The 13,573-nt window shown below is 43.9% G+C and overlaps 1 protein-coding gene across 4 annotated transcripts in view; it reads right to left on the bottom strand.

Annotated features, from left to right (window-relative positions):
• Positions 1-8,618, bottom strand: part of PRKCQ (protein kinase C theta) — a 168,555-nt gene extending 159,937 nt beyond the window's left edge. The window contains exon 1 of one of the 4 annotated variants that reach the window (XM_044226551.1): positions 8,566-8,618. Coding sequence is in view for 2 of the 4 variants with exons in the window: in XM_044226546.1 (XP_044082481.1) it covers positions 6,773-6,874 (102 nt within the window). In the remaining 2 variants the exon portion in view is untranslated. Of the gene's footprint in view, positions 1-6,772; positions 6,875-7,933; positions 8,023-8,565 lie in introns of those variants that run through there. The other 3 variants (XM_044226549.1, XM_044226546.1, XM_044226547.1) reach the window with 3 other exon arrangements.
• Between the last annotated feature and the right edge of the window lie 4,955 nt (positions 8,619-13,573).

Raw genomic sequence — 13,573 nt, 5'->3', positions numbered from 1 at the left:
GAATCAGGAGAATGAGATGCCCAAGAATGAGGAAGAAATGGGTCCCAGAGCACCAAGGGAGGAGGAACATTAGCCAGGAGGTGATTTTTTTTCTTCCATTGTAAAAAGGAGGTGAGGACAGGAGGGGAGACCCAGGTGAAGTTAGATTATGGCCTTGTGATCACAAAGGCAGGCTGATCTCACCAGGAGAACTTCCATTTTTCTCAGTGAAGCAGGAAGCAAGGCAACATGCTGGGAGTAAGGGGATGGGGTATCCGAGAAAGGTCTAAAGTGCTGTAGAAAACAAGCGGAGTTGACCGGGGAAAGCCTGAGAGCCTGGCGGAAAGTGGAAATCATGGAATCAGAGCATCATGAATTCGCATAGTTGTACAATTTTGTCCATTAAAACTCATCAATCTCTGTATACACACTGGAGAAAGTGGACAGCTGGATTCAGGCATAGCCTCAGGGGTCCTAGCTTCAGAAAGGAAAGCACATCTCTCACATGGCACCGCTCATGTTCCTTATCTTCCAGCTCCGGGGGAAAAACTTTGTCGGGGTCGGGGCGGGGGAAGGAGTAGCTGTTTTCACTTTTGTCAACTTCAGGCTGAATGATCCGTGGTCTGTAGAATCAACACTATTCCGTCCTAACTGATCTAGTCCTTTAAGAAGCTGATGGGATATAGCTCAAAGTTTACACTCTTCCTAACAAGGTGGAATATGGTTACAACACCTGCTCCAAGAAAGTATCTCCCACAAACAGCCAACGATGAACAAACTTGGAGAATACAACCCACATATGCTGCAGAGGCATAGAAAGAATATTAAATTAGGAGCCAAGAGATCGGGGCTCGCTGCTAGTAATTTGTTGTGTGACCCCTGATGGAGTGTCTTAACCTCTACCAGATTCAGTGTTCCCTCTGTAAATCACCAACAACCCGCCTTGATGCACAGGCTTTGGGAGTAAAGGATCCCATGGATCCAGGCACTTGCCACAGGTCACGCTCAACACATGTCACTTTCTTTTCTATTTTTCCTTCTTTCCTCCAGCCCAGAGTTTATGTGATTCTATGACTTAACAGGAATGCCATAAGACTATAATTTTCCAATGTTTAGGTACGAAACAGATTGAATATGCCCAAAATTCCGTAACATAAAACATGAAATAATTACTCTCGCTATACAAAGTGGGGTCTAGTGTTTTCTGTGCCACTCTATTTCATTTTTAAAGATATGTTCATCATAAATCAATAAATTAATTTCATTATCCAATAATGGATCATGTCGTGCAGTTTAAAAAACATGGCATAAGAGCCCTGTTTTGCTATCACTGAAATCAGTCCATACATGGACCACGGAATGGAAAAAGTTGAAGACTACTGTTCCAAAAATGGAAAACACATGACTAAACGAACTTCTCCCGAAACTGCAAGAAAGACATTTCAGCTTATGGTCATAAAACTCTTGGCTTCTTGATCACCCGGGCTGTGACAAGTTGTCTTATCTGACCATAAACTCATCGCACTTGGTTTGCTCAGGAATCACCAGTGTCCTGAGAGCTTCTACTCACTAGGCACTTTTTTTAGTCCTCACTCAGGGTGAATGGCTCAGAGGGCTGGAGATGAGCAAGAGGATAAGAGAGCCAAGGACAGTTAAGGGTCTGCTCTTTATACTGTGGTAGTGGGTGCCACAAACACATTTTGAGGGGAGTCCCTGGGCTTACCCTGCTCTCTTGTTCTCACCTGCTGTGCTCAGACCAGATCTTGCCTAAGATGTCACGCTCACATGCTGTCAGGCCATTCTCTACAAATGCCATTCGCAACTTCTGGAACACCCTCACCTGGCTTATGGCCATCTACCTGAGCCATCTCGACCTTCTCCTGAGATATCTTCTCAGCTACCCCAAATCGAGGTACTCCCAAGTACATCCCCAGGATAGCAAGTCCACACTCCCTCTGCACTGAGGGCCTACTATGTGCCAGGCCCTGCTACAGCACCTAGAGATACAGCAATGGATGAAACACTAGCCCCATTCTAGAAAAGGAAACAGACAAGAAATACACAGATACGCACAATAGCCAAACTATGGAAAGAACCTAGATGTCCATCAACAGATGAATGGATCAAGAAGATGTGGTATATATATACAATGGAATACTATGCAGCCATCAAAAGAAACGAAATCTTGCCATTTGCGACAACATGGATGGAACTAGAGCGTATCATGCTTAGCGAAATAAGTCAAGCGGAGAAAGACAACTATCATATGATCTCCCTGATATGAGGGAGTGGTAATGCAACATGGGGGCTTAAGTGGGTAGGAGAAGAATCCATGAAACGAGATGGGATAGGGAGGGAGACAAACCATAAGTGACTCTTAATCTCACGAAACAAACTGTGGGTTGCTGGGGGGAGGGGGGTTGGGAGAAGGGAGGTAGGGTTATGGACATTGGGGAGGGTATGTGCTTTTGGGTAAATTGGAAGGGGAGATGAACCATGAGAGACTATGGACTCTGAAAAACAATCTGAGGGGTTTGAAGTGGCGGGGGGGGGGGTGGGAGGTTGGGGTACCAGGTGGTGGGTATTATAGAGGGCACAGCTTTCATGGAGCACTGGGTGTGGTGAAAAAATAATGAATACTGTTTTTCTGAAAATAAATAAATTGGAAAAAAAAAGGGAAAAAAAAAAGAAATAAACAGATACGTAATACAGTTACACACCATAACATTATAAACTGACATACAGCAATATAGATACATGATGAAATTACCACACTTCATTATCATTTCCTCTTGACTTGTGTGCATTTCCCCTAGGGATTATACAGGACAGTGTGTGCTTCTGAGGCTCATAACAAAAGCCTAGTGAATTAAAGTACAGCCCTCAACCTTTTGGCTCTCGAATTTGTCTGGTTTTGCTTGCATGCAGGAGATAATTTTTTTTTAAGATTTTATTTATTTATTTGACAGACAGAGACCACAAGTAGGCAGAGAGGCAGGCAGAGAGAGAGAGAGGAGGAAGCAGGCTCCCTGCTGAGCAGAGAGCCTGATGCGGGGTTCGATCCCAGGACCCTGGGATCATGACCTGAGCCAAAGGCAGAGGCTTAACCCACTGAGCCACCCAGGCGCCCCACATGCCGGAGATAATTTAACTTTAAATCTGCAAAGGGTCTGTTCTACGTATTTAGAGTTACTAGCACAAACGCCATGCTTACTTTATTCTTGACAACAATTTATTTCTAAATCATGAGCTCCTTCATGGAGGTAGGGGCAACCCTACTTGGAGAGACCTTTTACCTTTCCGGAGCCCTCCTGCCTATGGGTTCCCTATTCCTTCAGGGGATGCGTGAACAGTAGTTCTTCCAATGATTCTGACTAGAGAAAAGCATACAACCATAGGAGAGGAAGGAAAAAACCAATAAATTGAGGAGTAGCATCAGTTCACAGACCCCTCAAGCAATTTTGTAAAAAAATTCATCAGTTACCACCTCACATTAGGATGACCACTACCAAAACGAACAAAAATCAGAAAATATCAAGTGTTGGAGAAGATGTGGAGAACCTGAAACCTTTATGCACTGTCATTGGGGATATGAAATGGTGCAGCCACTGTGGAAAACAGTATGATGTTAATACATAGAATTACCATTTAATCCAGTCAAAAGAATTTAAAGCAGAGACTTAAAGAGATATTATACACCCACGTTCAAAGCATTTTTATATGTAAACCAAAATGTGGAAGCAACCCGAGTGTCCCGGAACAGATGAATGGATAAACAAAAAGGATATATACACACAGTGGAATATTACTCAGCCTTTAAAAGGAAGGAAATTCTGACATATTGCTACAACAACGATGAATCTGAAGGACATGATGGCAAGTGAAATAAGCAAGATACGACTCATCTCTATGAGGGGCCTAGACTAGCCAAATTCACAGAGACAGAAAATAGGAGGAAGGTTGCCAGGGGCTGGAAGGAGGGGGACAGGGAATGTGAATGGGGACAGAGTTTCAGTTTTGCAGGATGAAAGAGTTCTGTGGACAGACAGTGGTGATGTTTGCCCAAAAGTATGAGTGCAATTAACGCCAATGAACTGTACATTCCAAAATGATTAAGATGGTGAATTTTATGTTATGAGTACAATTCTACCGCAATTTAAAAAAAAACAAAAAACAAACACTTGTACTGGTAGGTTGTTCCGCTCATTATCAGAATCAGACAAACCTGACACCAGCACATGCTAGCTGTGAGACAGGCGAGTGACATGACTTCTTTGAGTCTTAGTTTCTCCACCCATAAAATGAAATGATGACAACATCTAATTTATAAAAGCTCTGCAAAGAACTACTGGGTATTTACCCTAAAGATACAAACGTAGTGATCTGAAGGGGCACGTGCACCCAAATGTTTATAGCAATGATGTCTACAATAGCCAAACTATGGAAAGAACCTAGATGTCCATCAACAGATGAATAGATGAAGAAGATGTGGTATATATACACAATGGAATACTACGCAGCCATCAAAAGAAATGAAATCTTGCCATTTGCGACAATGTGGATGGAACTAGAGGGTATCATGGTTAGCGAAATAAGTCAATCGGAGAAAGACAACTATCATATGGTCTCCCTGATATGAGGAAGTAGTGATGCAACAGGGGGGGTTAAGGGGGTAGGAGAAGAATAAATGAAACAAGATGGGATTGGGAGGGAGACAAACCATAAGTGACTCTTAATCTCACAAAACAAACTGAGGGTTGCTGGGGGGAGGGGGGTTAGAAGAAGGGGGGTGGGGTTATGGACACATGGGAGGGTATGTGCTATGGTGAGTGCTGTGAAGTGTGTAAACCTGGCGATTCACAGACCTGTACCCCTGGGCATAAAAATATATTATATGTTTATAAAAAATTAAAAATTAAAAAAAAAGCTCTGCAAAGATTAAATGAGACAGTAATGTTTGTCAAATACAAAATTCTGAGTTTCATAACTGGCATAAAAATATAAGGACTAATGCATTAAAAAACTGGACTTTTTTGTTTTTGTTGGTTTTATTATCATTAATCACCAATATGACTAGTTACCTCAAAAATTAACATCAACCTGTAGAAATATGTCCCACCAAAGTGAGTACATTACAAATCTGCTAATTTAATCCCAGAACAGAAGTCCATGATTCTAGGCTGGGGTAAACTAGTCCTAATTTCTGAAGTCTCTGATTCTCATTTTGTCCTAAGGATATTTTTAGATGACACAGCAATGTGAATTTGTATATTAATACTTGATGTGTTAAAACAATGAAGATGTTTCCCTTATGCAAGAAAACACCTTTTGATACAAAAGTCGGGTAATCACCCTTTCTGATGGAGGCATAATATTCCATTGTATATATGGACCATATCTTCTTTACCCATATTTCTGAGCATAAGGAATAACATTAGGAGGACATTAGGAGAAGAAAAGGAAAAGTCAAGTGGAGGAAATTGGAGGGGGAGATGAACCACGAGATACTGTGGACTCTGAGAAACAAACTGAAGGTTTTTGAGGGGAGGGGGATGGAGGGTTGGGTGAGCCTGGTAGTGGGTATCAAGGAGGGCATGGATTGCAGGCAGAACGGGGTGTGGTGCATAAACAATAAATCTTGGAACACTGAAAAAATTAAGTTAAAAAAAAAAAGAAAACACCTTTCTGGTTCACCTTTCTGCCTCAATGTTTTTCTGAGTTTCTCATGATTTCGTCCTTAACAAGCAGGATATGTATGAAAAGGCAAAATGAGATCCACTGCTACTTGAAAATGAAACATTTGAAATTTTAATATAATGAACAGAAACAGAAAGACGTTAAATGCTATGTATGTCACCAGAGACTACTTTCTTTACTTTCAATTACAGATTTGATTTGGGGCAACAAAATTATATCAATATAGCATCCCATGATACATCTGTGTTCTCTGGGATTTTTCATCATATAACAAATTCTTTGTTTTAAACGACTTAGGAAAAGTACTTCCAAAAAAGAAAAGGTTGAACCCTATACAAAGAAAATCAGCTGAGATGAAATACAACCTTATTAACAGTCACAGGCAATTACTCTATCAGCAATATTCTCAGGGGGAAACAATATAATCAGTAAGTCTAAAACATGAAATACATTAAAAACAGGAAGTACTAATTCTCCTTCCTCTAGGAAGCCAAATGTCCTATCATTAAATCCTGCATTAGGAGGGGATTTGCGGATTTTACTCTTGGGTACCAGTCACAGAGTTGCACTATAAGCCCACACTCTCAAAAAATCCTGGACCTGGTCCACAGAGAATTTCAGATAAAACATCAAGTTCATTATACAGAAGAATCATGTCTTACCCATCTCTTCAGAGAATACATTACAACGGAATGAGAGACCTTTATAAAAATGACAAAAGATGGGGCACCTGGGTGGCTCAGTGGGTTAAAGCCCCTGCCTTCCGCTCAGGTCATGATCCCAGGGTCCTGGGATAGAGCATCGCATTGGGCTCTCTGCTCAGCAGGGAGCCTGCTCCCCCCCCCCACTTGTGATCTCTGTCCATCAAATAAAGAAATAAAATCTTAAAATATAAAATAAAATAAAAATGACAAAGACAAAAGCGCTATGCAAGGGGCCCTCCAGTACCTGCTCTGAACAAGCAAAACTGAGGGTTAGTATAGAAAGGGATCTTTGAGATGATAAGAGGGACCAAGGTGTAACGAATTGGACAATATCCCTGCATATTTGAAAGAGAAATGGCAGAAACAAGAGAAATTACAGTCCAATAACTGACCCACAAGCATTCAAAGCAGACTCGATCACGGAGTTTCTGTCCGCCAAAGGGGGACCCGGTAGGAGATCCGACAAAGAAGCTTGCCCAAGCACTACTTGTCATTCTGAGCCACCATAGCACAAGACAGTGGCGGAAGTGAACATGACGAGTGGAGGGTGGAGACAAGAGTGTTCCTTGGAACTTTACATTTTAAAAGTTTACAAGAAAAATCACAGGAGGTTGAAAACAAAGGCTGGTAATGCTGAACAGGTGACTTTCGAAATCAGAGATAACCATTTAAGAGACAGAAAAAACTGTAACAATCCCAAACGAAACAAAACAATTTAGTCTTAATCACTAACTGGGAGGAGTTTCACAGCTGAGGCTTTGAAGGTTTGAGAAGGTCGTCCTATGCCCAGGCTTTAAATACACATACATTCAATCAGCAGAAGAAAGGCACTAACAAGATCTATCTGCGGCAGACACCTGCCTCCAACAATGGCCCCGATCTCAGAGGGATTTCAAACAGCTGTGCATAAACTTCAAAAGTAATTTGCAACCAAATTAGTAAACGTCACCCTCTTTCCCACTAGACACAGCATTTTCTAAAGAGATTAAGCACCCACAGTACGCCTTCCATTTTACCAGTTACCTAAGACGAGTTAGGAAACAAATGAAGATGGTGATTGGCAAGGCTAGGGTGGGGCAGACCCCAGGAGCGGAGGAGCAGGGCTCCTGTGCCCGAACGTCCCTGCCAGGGAAAGGGTGGCGGTGGTCACCGCTTCCATGGAGGTGCAAAGGGAGCATGGGGAGAAGTAGTGAAGGGGCGGTCAGACTCGTTCTGGGGCGCGCACCCGGCGCTGGCAGGACCTTCGCCTCCGGGGGGGTGCTGCACCCTCGCTAGGGACGGACGGACGGAGGAGAGCAGTGAGTTCTTGGTTCTCCCCCCACATCACCACCCCGACCTCGTCAGCTTGTGCCATGAGCGCAAAACGTTTTCTTAGCGCCACTTGGGGCAGGACAACCCCAAAGGTCAAGGCGGAAAGAATCCGTTTCCAGCGGGGCCAGCCTTGGGGCTGCTCTTCATTCATGGCTATAGGGAGTGCCCAAGCCTTTGGCGTAAACAGTCCCTTTCACTGATAACTGGGGCTCTTAAAAATCAAATGAAATAAAGATATTTACCTCTAGTTCCTTAACATGTGGCCCTGAAGGCTGATTTACGAACGGGTTCACTTGAGCTTACAGGGCTGAGCGACAGACTCTTTTTCCTCCCTCTGTCTATCACGGGGCCGCCTCACCCTACTCCAGGCCCTTGAAAAGCAACTTGAGTTTGCTTAGAAGTGAGTCTTGGCAGCCCCGTCCGCTGCTGTCTCAAACCCCGAGAAAACAAGCGAACCGTCTCCTGTGGACTGGTCACCATCGGCATCACGCTCCTCGCCTCCAGAGGTCTGCCGAGGGCAGAAAACTTGCCACTTGCTTCCCTCCCTCCCTCCCTCCCACCCCAGTCAGTTCAGGTGAGGGGTTGGGGGGGACCGAAAGGGAAGAGAAGGCGCCCCCAGCCCCGGGGCGTCCACACGGCCAGGGGCCGCAGCATCCCGCGCCCCCCGCACGCAAGAAACCACAGGAAGCGAGTGGCCCCAAGTTCGCTGCGCTCCAGTCCCCCTGCGGCTTGGCAGTCAGCCCGCGCCCCCCGCCCCGGAGCGCCTCCGAGCGGACGCCGGACAGGCCTCCCCCCTCGCCGGGCCGCGCTCCCCGCCCCGCGCAGACGCCCCCCTGCCCTCCCGCGGCCGGCGACGCGGCGCCCAGGCACCTACCTGCAGGCGGGGCGGCCGGGGTCCCTGCGCGCTGCTGCTCGGCGGCCGCGCGGGCTCTGGCGGGGCTCCGTGCCGGCCAGGGGGCGCTCGTCACCCCGCCGCCCGAGCGCCCGAGCGGGCTCCGCGGACGCCCGCCCAGGAGCCCGCGCCCCGCGCCGCGTCCCCTCCCACCGCGGCCGCGCTCCTCCCCCGCGAGGCCCGCGCCGCTGCCGCTCGGCCCCGGGGACGACCCTCCGCGCGCCCCCGCCCCGGGAAGGCGGAAGGTCGCCGGAAGGGGCGCCGCGCACCAGCCGCGGGCCGGGCGCGCGGGGGCTCTGCGCCTCCCCAAACTGAAAATCGAAAACGATCCTTCCGAAGGGGAAGGATCAAGGTCGTTCGGTAAAAAGAACTCCTTCGCTTTGTCTGTTTTTACTCTAGAAAAGGCTCGTCAACATTGTTCTGAAGTTTTCTTTTTAAGTGACCTACGCCGGGAGGTTTGGGTGGATCTTTTCTAGGTTGTGCCCTACCTACGATTTTTTTTTTTTTCCCGATTTTGCACACTGAGGGTCTTACGTATAATTTCCAAAGTTGCATTGCTTGAACTCTGGCAACCCTTGAAACTGCAGCGTAACGTCCTCACATTGAAGTCATTTGAAGACTTGAACACCTTGTTGGGGAGACTAACGGTAATCAGGATGAGGATAATCGGGGTGGTTTTTCCTATACTCCTTAGGGTTAGTTTTCCATTCAGAAACTTCATGTTTGTTTACTAGTATTATTACGGAGCTCTTCTCTTTCCATTAGGATACTACATGATTAAAATGCGCTGGGTTCGAGGCATTTGCTGCTATCATGTGCTAAGACCAGATGAGTCTGCGAAATGATTTCTTTTTTGAGAGAGAAAGATTTAAAAGGTTTCAAAGAGCAAAACCTTGGCTAAGCAGGCTTCTGATCTTGGATGTATAGAGTGTCCGCTGAAAAGGTCCTCTGACTACAGCTAATCCTAGACTTTTAATCTACAGATGAAAAAATGCAGACCCAGAAGGTTTGGGTGACTTGAGTGACTCACACTGCTGCTTTGCGGCAGGCCTCTGTTGGGAAGCCACATATGGTCTCTTACCCCTCATCGATATGAACTCAGCAAGACAAACACACACCTTTTAAGGATAAAACTATAATCCCTGAAAACTAGCCCCTCTCCTACACTTGTTAACATCTAACAGCATTGAACTGGCCCTCAGGCAGAATCGCCCAGCACAGAGGCTGCCACCTCTTGGAAGATTCTAGCTAGGAGGTGTGAGAATGGATGGAACCTCAGAGGTGCCACTCACGATGGCATCATGAGAGCCCTGCACATAGTTGGCACTCATTGTATACTTGCTATTGAAATTTGGTGGCAAAAGGTAGGTATGACTGGGTACAAGGTGACAGAGCTGGCAGAATTAGTCCCACTGAGAAGTTCAAAATGCCTTCCTCCTGGTTCTTCTCCAGCCATCCTTAAACAGCCTATCACATCAAGAAGAGATGGCAGCTGCCAAAGCTGCCGTGCCCGAAACATAGTGAACCCACTCGTTCCCCACTCCTGGGATTTTCATTGACCATTCACATAAGGGGTTCTGTACCTATAGGAGTTCAAAGAAAATTGATATGTCCTGTTAATGTAGTCTATAGTCAGTGACTTTTAAAAAGTTCCAAATAATGATGATCATGTCCTGAGGACCTCTATACCAAGCAATATGATGAACACTTTTGATGCCCTGTTTATTTAGTCCTTGTGACAGTTCTGGGGTAGATGTTCTATCATCACTATCATCTCTGTATTAGGGATAAGAATAATGAAACTTACAATAATAATAGAGCCTGCCTCAAACCCCACAGTTAGTTAAGTACTGGGACCAGGATTCAAACTCAGGCCCGTGTGAAGCATTCCCCCAAACACCGTTGAATATTGTCTCCCTTCTGCAGCCATTCCCTCTGTTTTCTGCTTGGCTCTCCTTCAGACAGCTGGTCCCTGGGGACCCATGCCGCTCTAATATTCTATAGCGATTGGAAACCCATTAATCTAAAGACTGAATCTTTTAAAACAATATTCGTCAGAAGTCTAGGAAGAGGTTTTTGCCTGTTGTGGGTATTTATTTGTCTTGAATCCCACCTGAAAGAAAAAAAATCCAGATCTGTTCTTGTTCCATGCTAGGTGTTAGGGATACTAGTAGATCTTTTTGATCTTGATGTCCTGGGAGTGGGGGGCAGCCTCCTTCTTCCCCAGGCTACAAGGTATTTCTGTTTTATATCAGACTTTGTCTCATTGTTTTATAAACACGTCTGCTGCTCAGAAGCTCTCCACACCTTTGTTTCCTGGAAGAGGAAATGGCATTTCCTGGAGGGGACTACATGTGGGTGGGGAGGTTCCACTTATTGCATTAAACACTCAGACTTTCGGTTGTGTACTTCTTTTCCCCCTCAGTTTCTGCCCTTAAGTTTCCTGGAATTATGCTGAATTCGTACTGTGGTACAGCGTTCCAGTCCCCCTTAGCTGGACCAGACATGATTCCTGCTTTGGATCCAGAGCTAAGAAATAAACGACTTCAAGAATCTCATCTCTGGAGAGATGACAATCCATCTTCCTTCAACCGGGATTTTGCAAGAGGGAGCCTGAGACATCATCACCTTGCTTTTATTTTGGACCTAGCTGGCGATTATCTTCTGTCTCCAGAAGAGACCACGTCCTGCATCTGTGAGGTTCACCTTCCATAAAGGATTTAGGATAGAAATTAAAGAGACAATGTTCTTATTAAGAGCCTCAAATCAAAGGAAGATGGTATTTGGGGAGAAGTGAGACATGACAGACAGTTTGAACAAAGGATTATTTAACAAGGACACTCCTGTCTCTGCAGTAAGTCACCACTCAGAGGGAAACCAGTTTGGACAATTTCATGAGGAGTTGGCTCTCCCCCTGTCACTTTCCAAAAGGCCTGGCAAAGATTGTTTTTAAAGGGGTCAGCCTGAATCCCCAGAAGAACGGCATGGAACTAGAAGACAATGATCTGCCATTACCAAAGACCAGAGAAACATGTGGAGTCCAGTGTAAATTTATTCAGAAAATGTCAAAATTATTCTAGGAGCTATAGGTGAAAGTGACAGACGTGCAGATGAAAAACAGGTATTTTCAATTCACAGCTGGGACAAGGGAAAGGGAGATTATTCCCCCCCCTATTCAGTCTAACTTTATGCATTCAAATGGGAAAAAGGATAATTAGAAGTTAGAAATTGTTATTGCAAGAAGAGAGCTCTAAACACTGAAACCAAACTCGGTCTCCCTTAGGGACTAAATAAACCTTGATTTCTATTGGTAAGAAGATTGATACCAATTCTTGCAAATCAGGAGGGGGAATGATGAATACTGATTTTTATCTTGAGTTAAAGAGGAACAAGGTTCATAATGTGATGTTTTTGAAAGTCCCATCATTGTTATGTATGCTTAGTTAAGTTAAGCTAGTTTTAAAATCTGAGACAAGGTATGGGAGGTAGGTATAATATCTTCATTTAAAAAAAGGATGATGAGTGACCTCATAGTAACTAATATTTATTGTGCATTTATAACATGTGCTGAGACAAGGTGTGCAACACTATTTATTTCATTTGATTGTTACAGCAACTCCCCTGAGATGGGGAATATCCTCTTCATTGTACAGATGTAAGAGCTGAGCCTTAGGGATCAAACAGGTGACTTGCCAGGCTCACTGAGCCGGTAAGTAATGGAGTATGCCTTGACTCCTGGTCTGTTGAGCCCCAAATGTATGACTTTTATCATTATATACAGAGAAACAAGAGCTGAAACTATAGTCTGATTCTTGAAACAGTAAAGGAAATGTGTATGGTTACAGATGTCTTAGTTAACATGGTATTCTAAAAGGAATTAACATATGGATACATGGCCAATTTATAAATCATAATGTATCAAAATGCCCACTTAACAAGGCAGCCATAAAAAACAAAGCAAGAATTCAATCTTTAATGTTATAGAACATTTAGAGGTTATTTTTTTCTTGAACATCAACTATTCTTACATTACAAAAGAATGAAATTGAGCATGATAGTATTTCTTCTTCACCAGCCCCCCCCCCGTTTTTGTTTTTTTATTTTGTTTTGTTTTAAGGTAGGAGAGTTATAAAAACACTATATTACTGTCTTGTTTTAGTTGTGGCTTCTGAAATACTATAGCAGTGATTTTTTTTTTTCAAGTAGTCACTGGTAACAAAGAGACTCTAATTGCAACATAAGTATCTGAATCATGTAGCAAACAGTAACATTTTCAATGTTGTTATAGCAGAGATACAAGTTAACACAATAAACTTCTGGTGTGTTTTTGTGAGGTCTAAGGGCAGAATCAGGGAGAAAGGAAAGGTCCAGTATTTCTAAGGATCCACAGATACAATTCTGGATTTGGTGAGTCCAAGGATATCAGCATAATGAGGACAGCCCAAATGCATATAAAATTTTGTCTGAAACTAAAGAGTTATTGATTAGATAGAATTCTCTACAGAGACCCCCTTTTTAGTGATTCTCTACCACTGAAAAGCAAAGCAAATGAAAGTCCAAAAGCCTGAACATTTGATGAGAAATTCTCCCCAGGGAGGACCTATAAATCTGAGAACTAATCTGTGAATCCCAGAGGAAGAAATCAAGATGAACCCTGTCATATTTATGAATTTGGTTATTACAATTCTACAGTTTGTCATAATGCAGTTGCCTAGGATTTTAAAAATCAGTGAAGGCACATTACTTTAGATTAAACCACTTTATTCTCTCAATCCTTTTTTTTTTTTTAAAGGAAATACCACACCTGCCCCTCACTACTCTCTTCTTCATTCACACCCTCAAATACACACCATTGATGGTTTTATTTTGACATTAACATACACACACACACACACACACACACACACACAATTTATGTTGTACTAAATGAGATAGGTTTATTCCAGCTTTAAAATTCTGAAAATAAATGCCAATTAAAAGAAAGTTCTGA

The sequence above is a fragment of the Neovison vison genome, chromosome 12, assembly GCF_020171115.1.
Source record: "Neovison vison isolate M4711 chromosome 12, ASM_NN_V1, whole genome shotgun sequence".
NCBI classification, from domain to species: domain Eukaryota; kingdom Metazoa; phylum Chordata; class Mammalia; order Carnivora; family Mustelidae; genus Neogale; species Neogale vison.
This window is presented reverse-complemented; position numbering and strand designations above follow the sequence as displayed.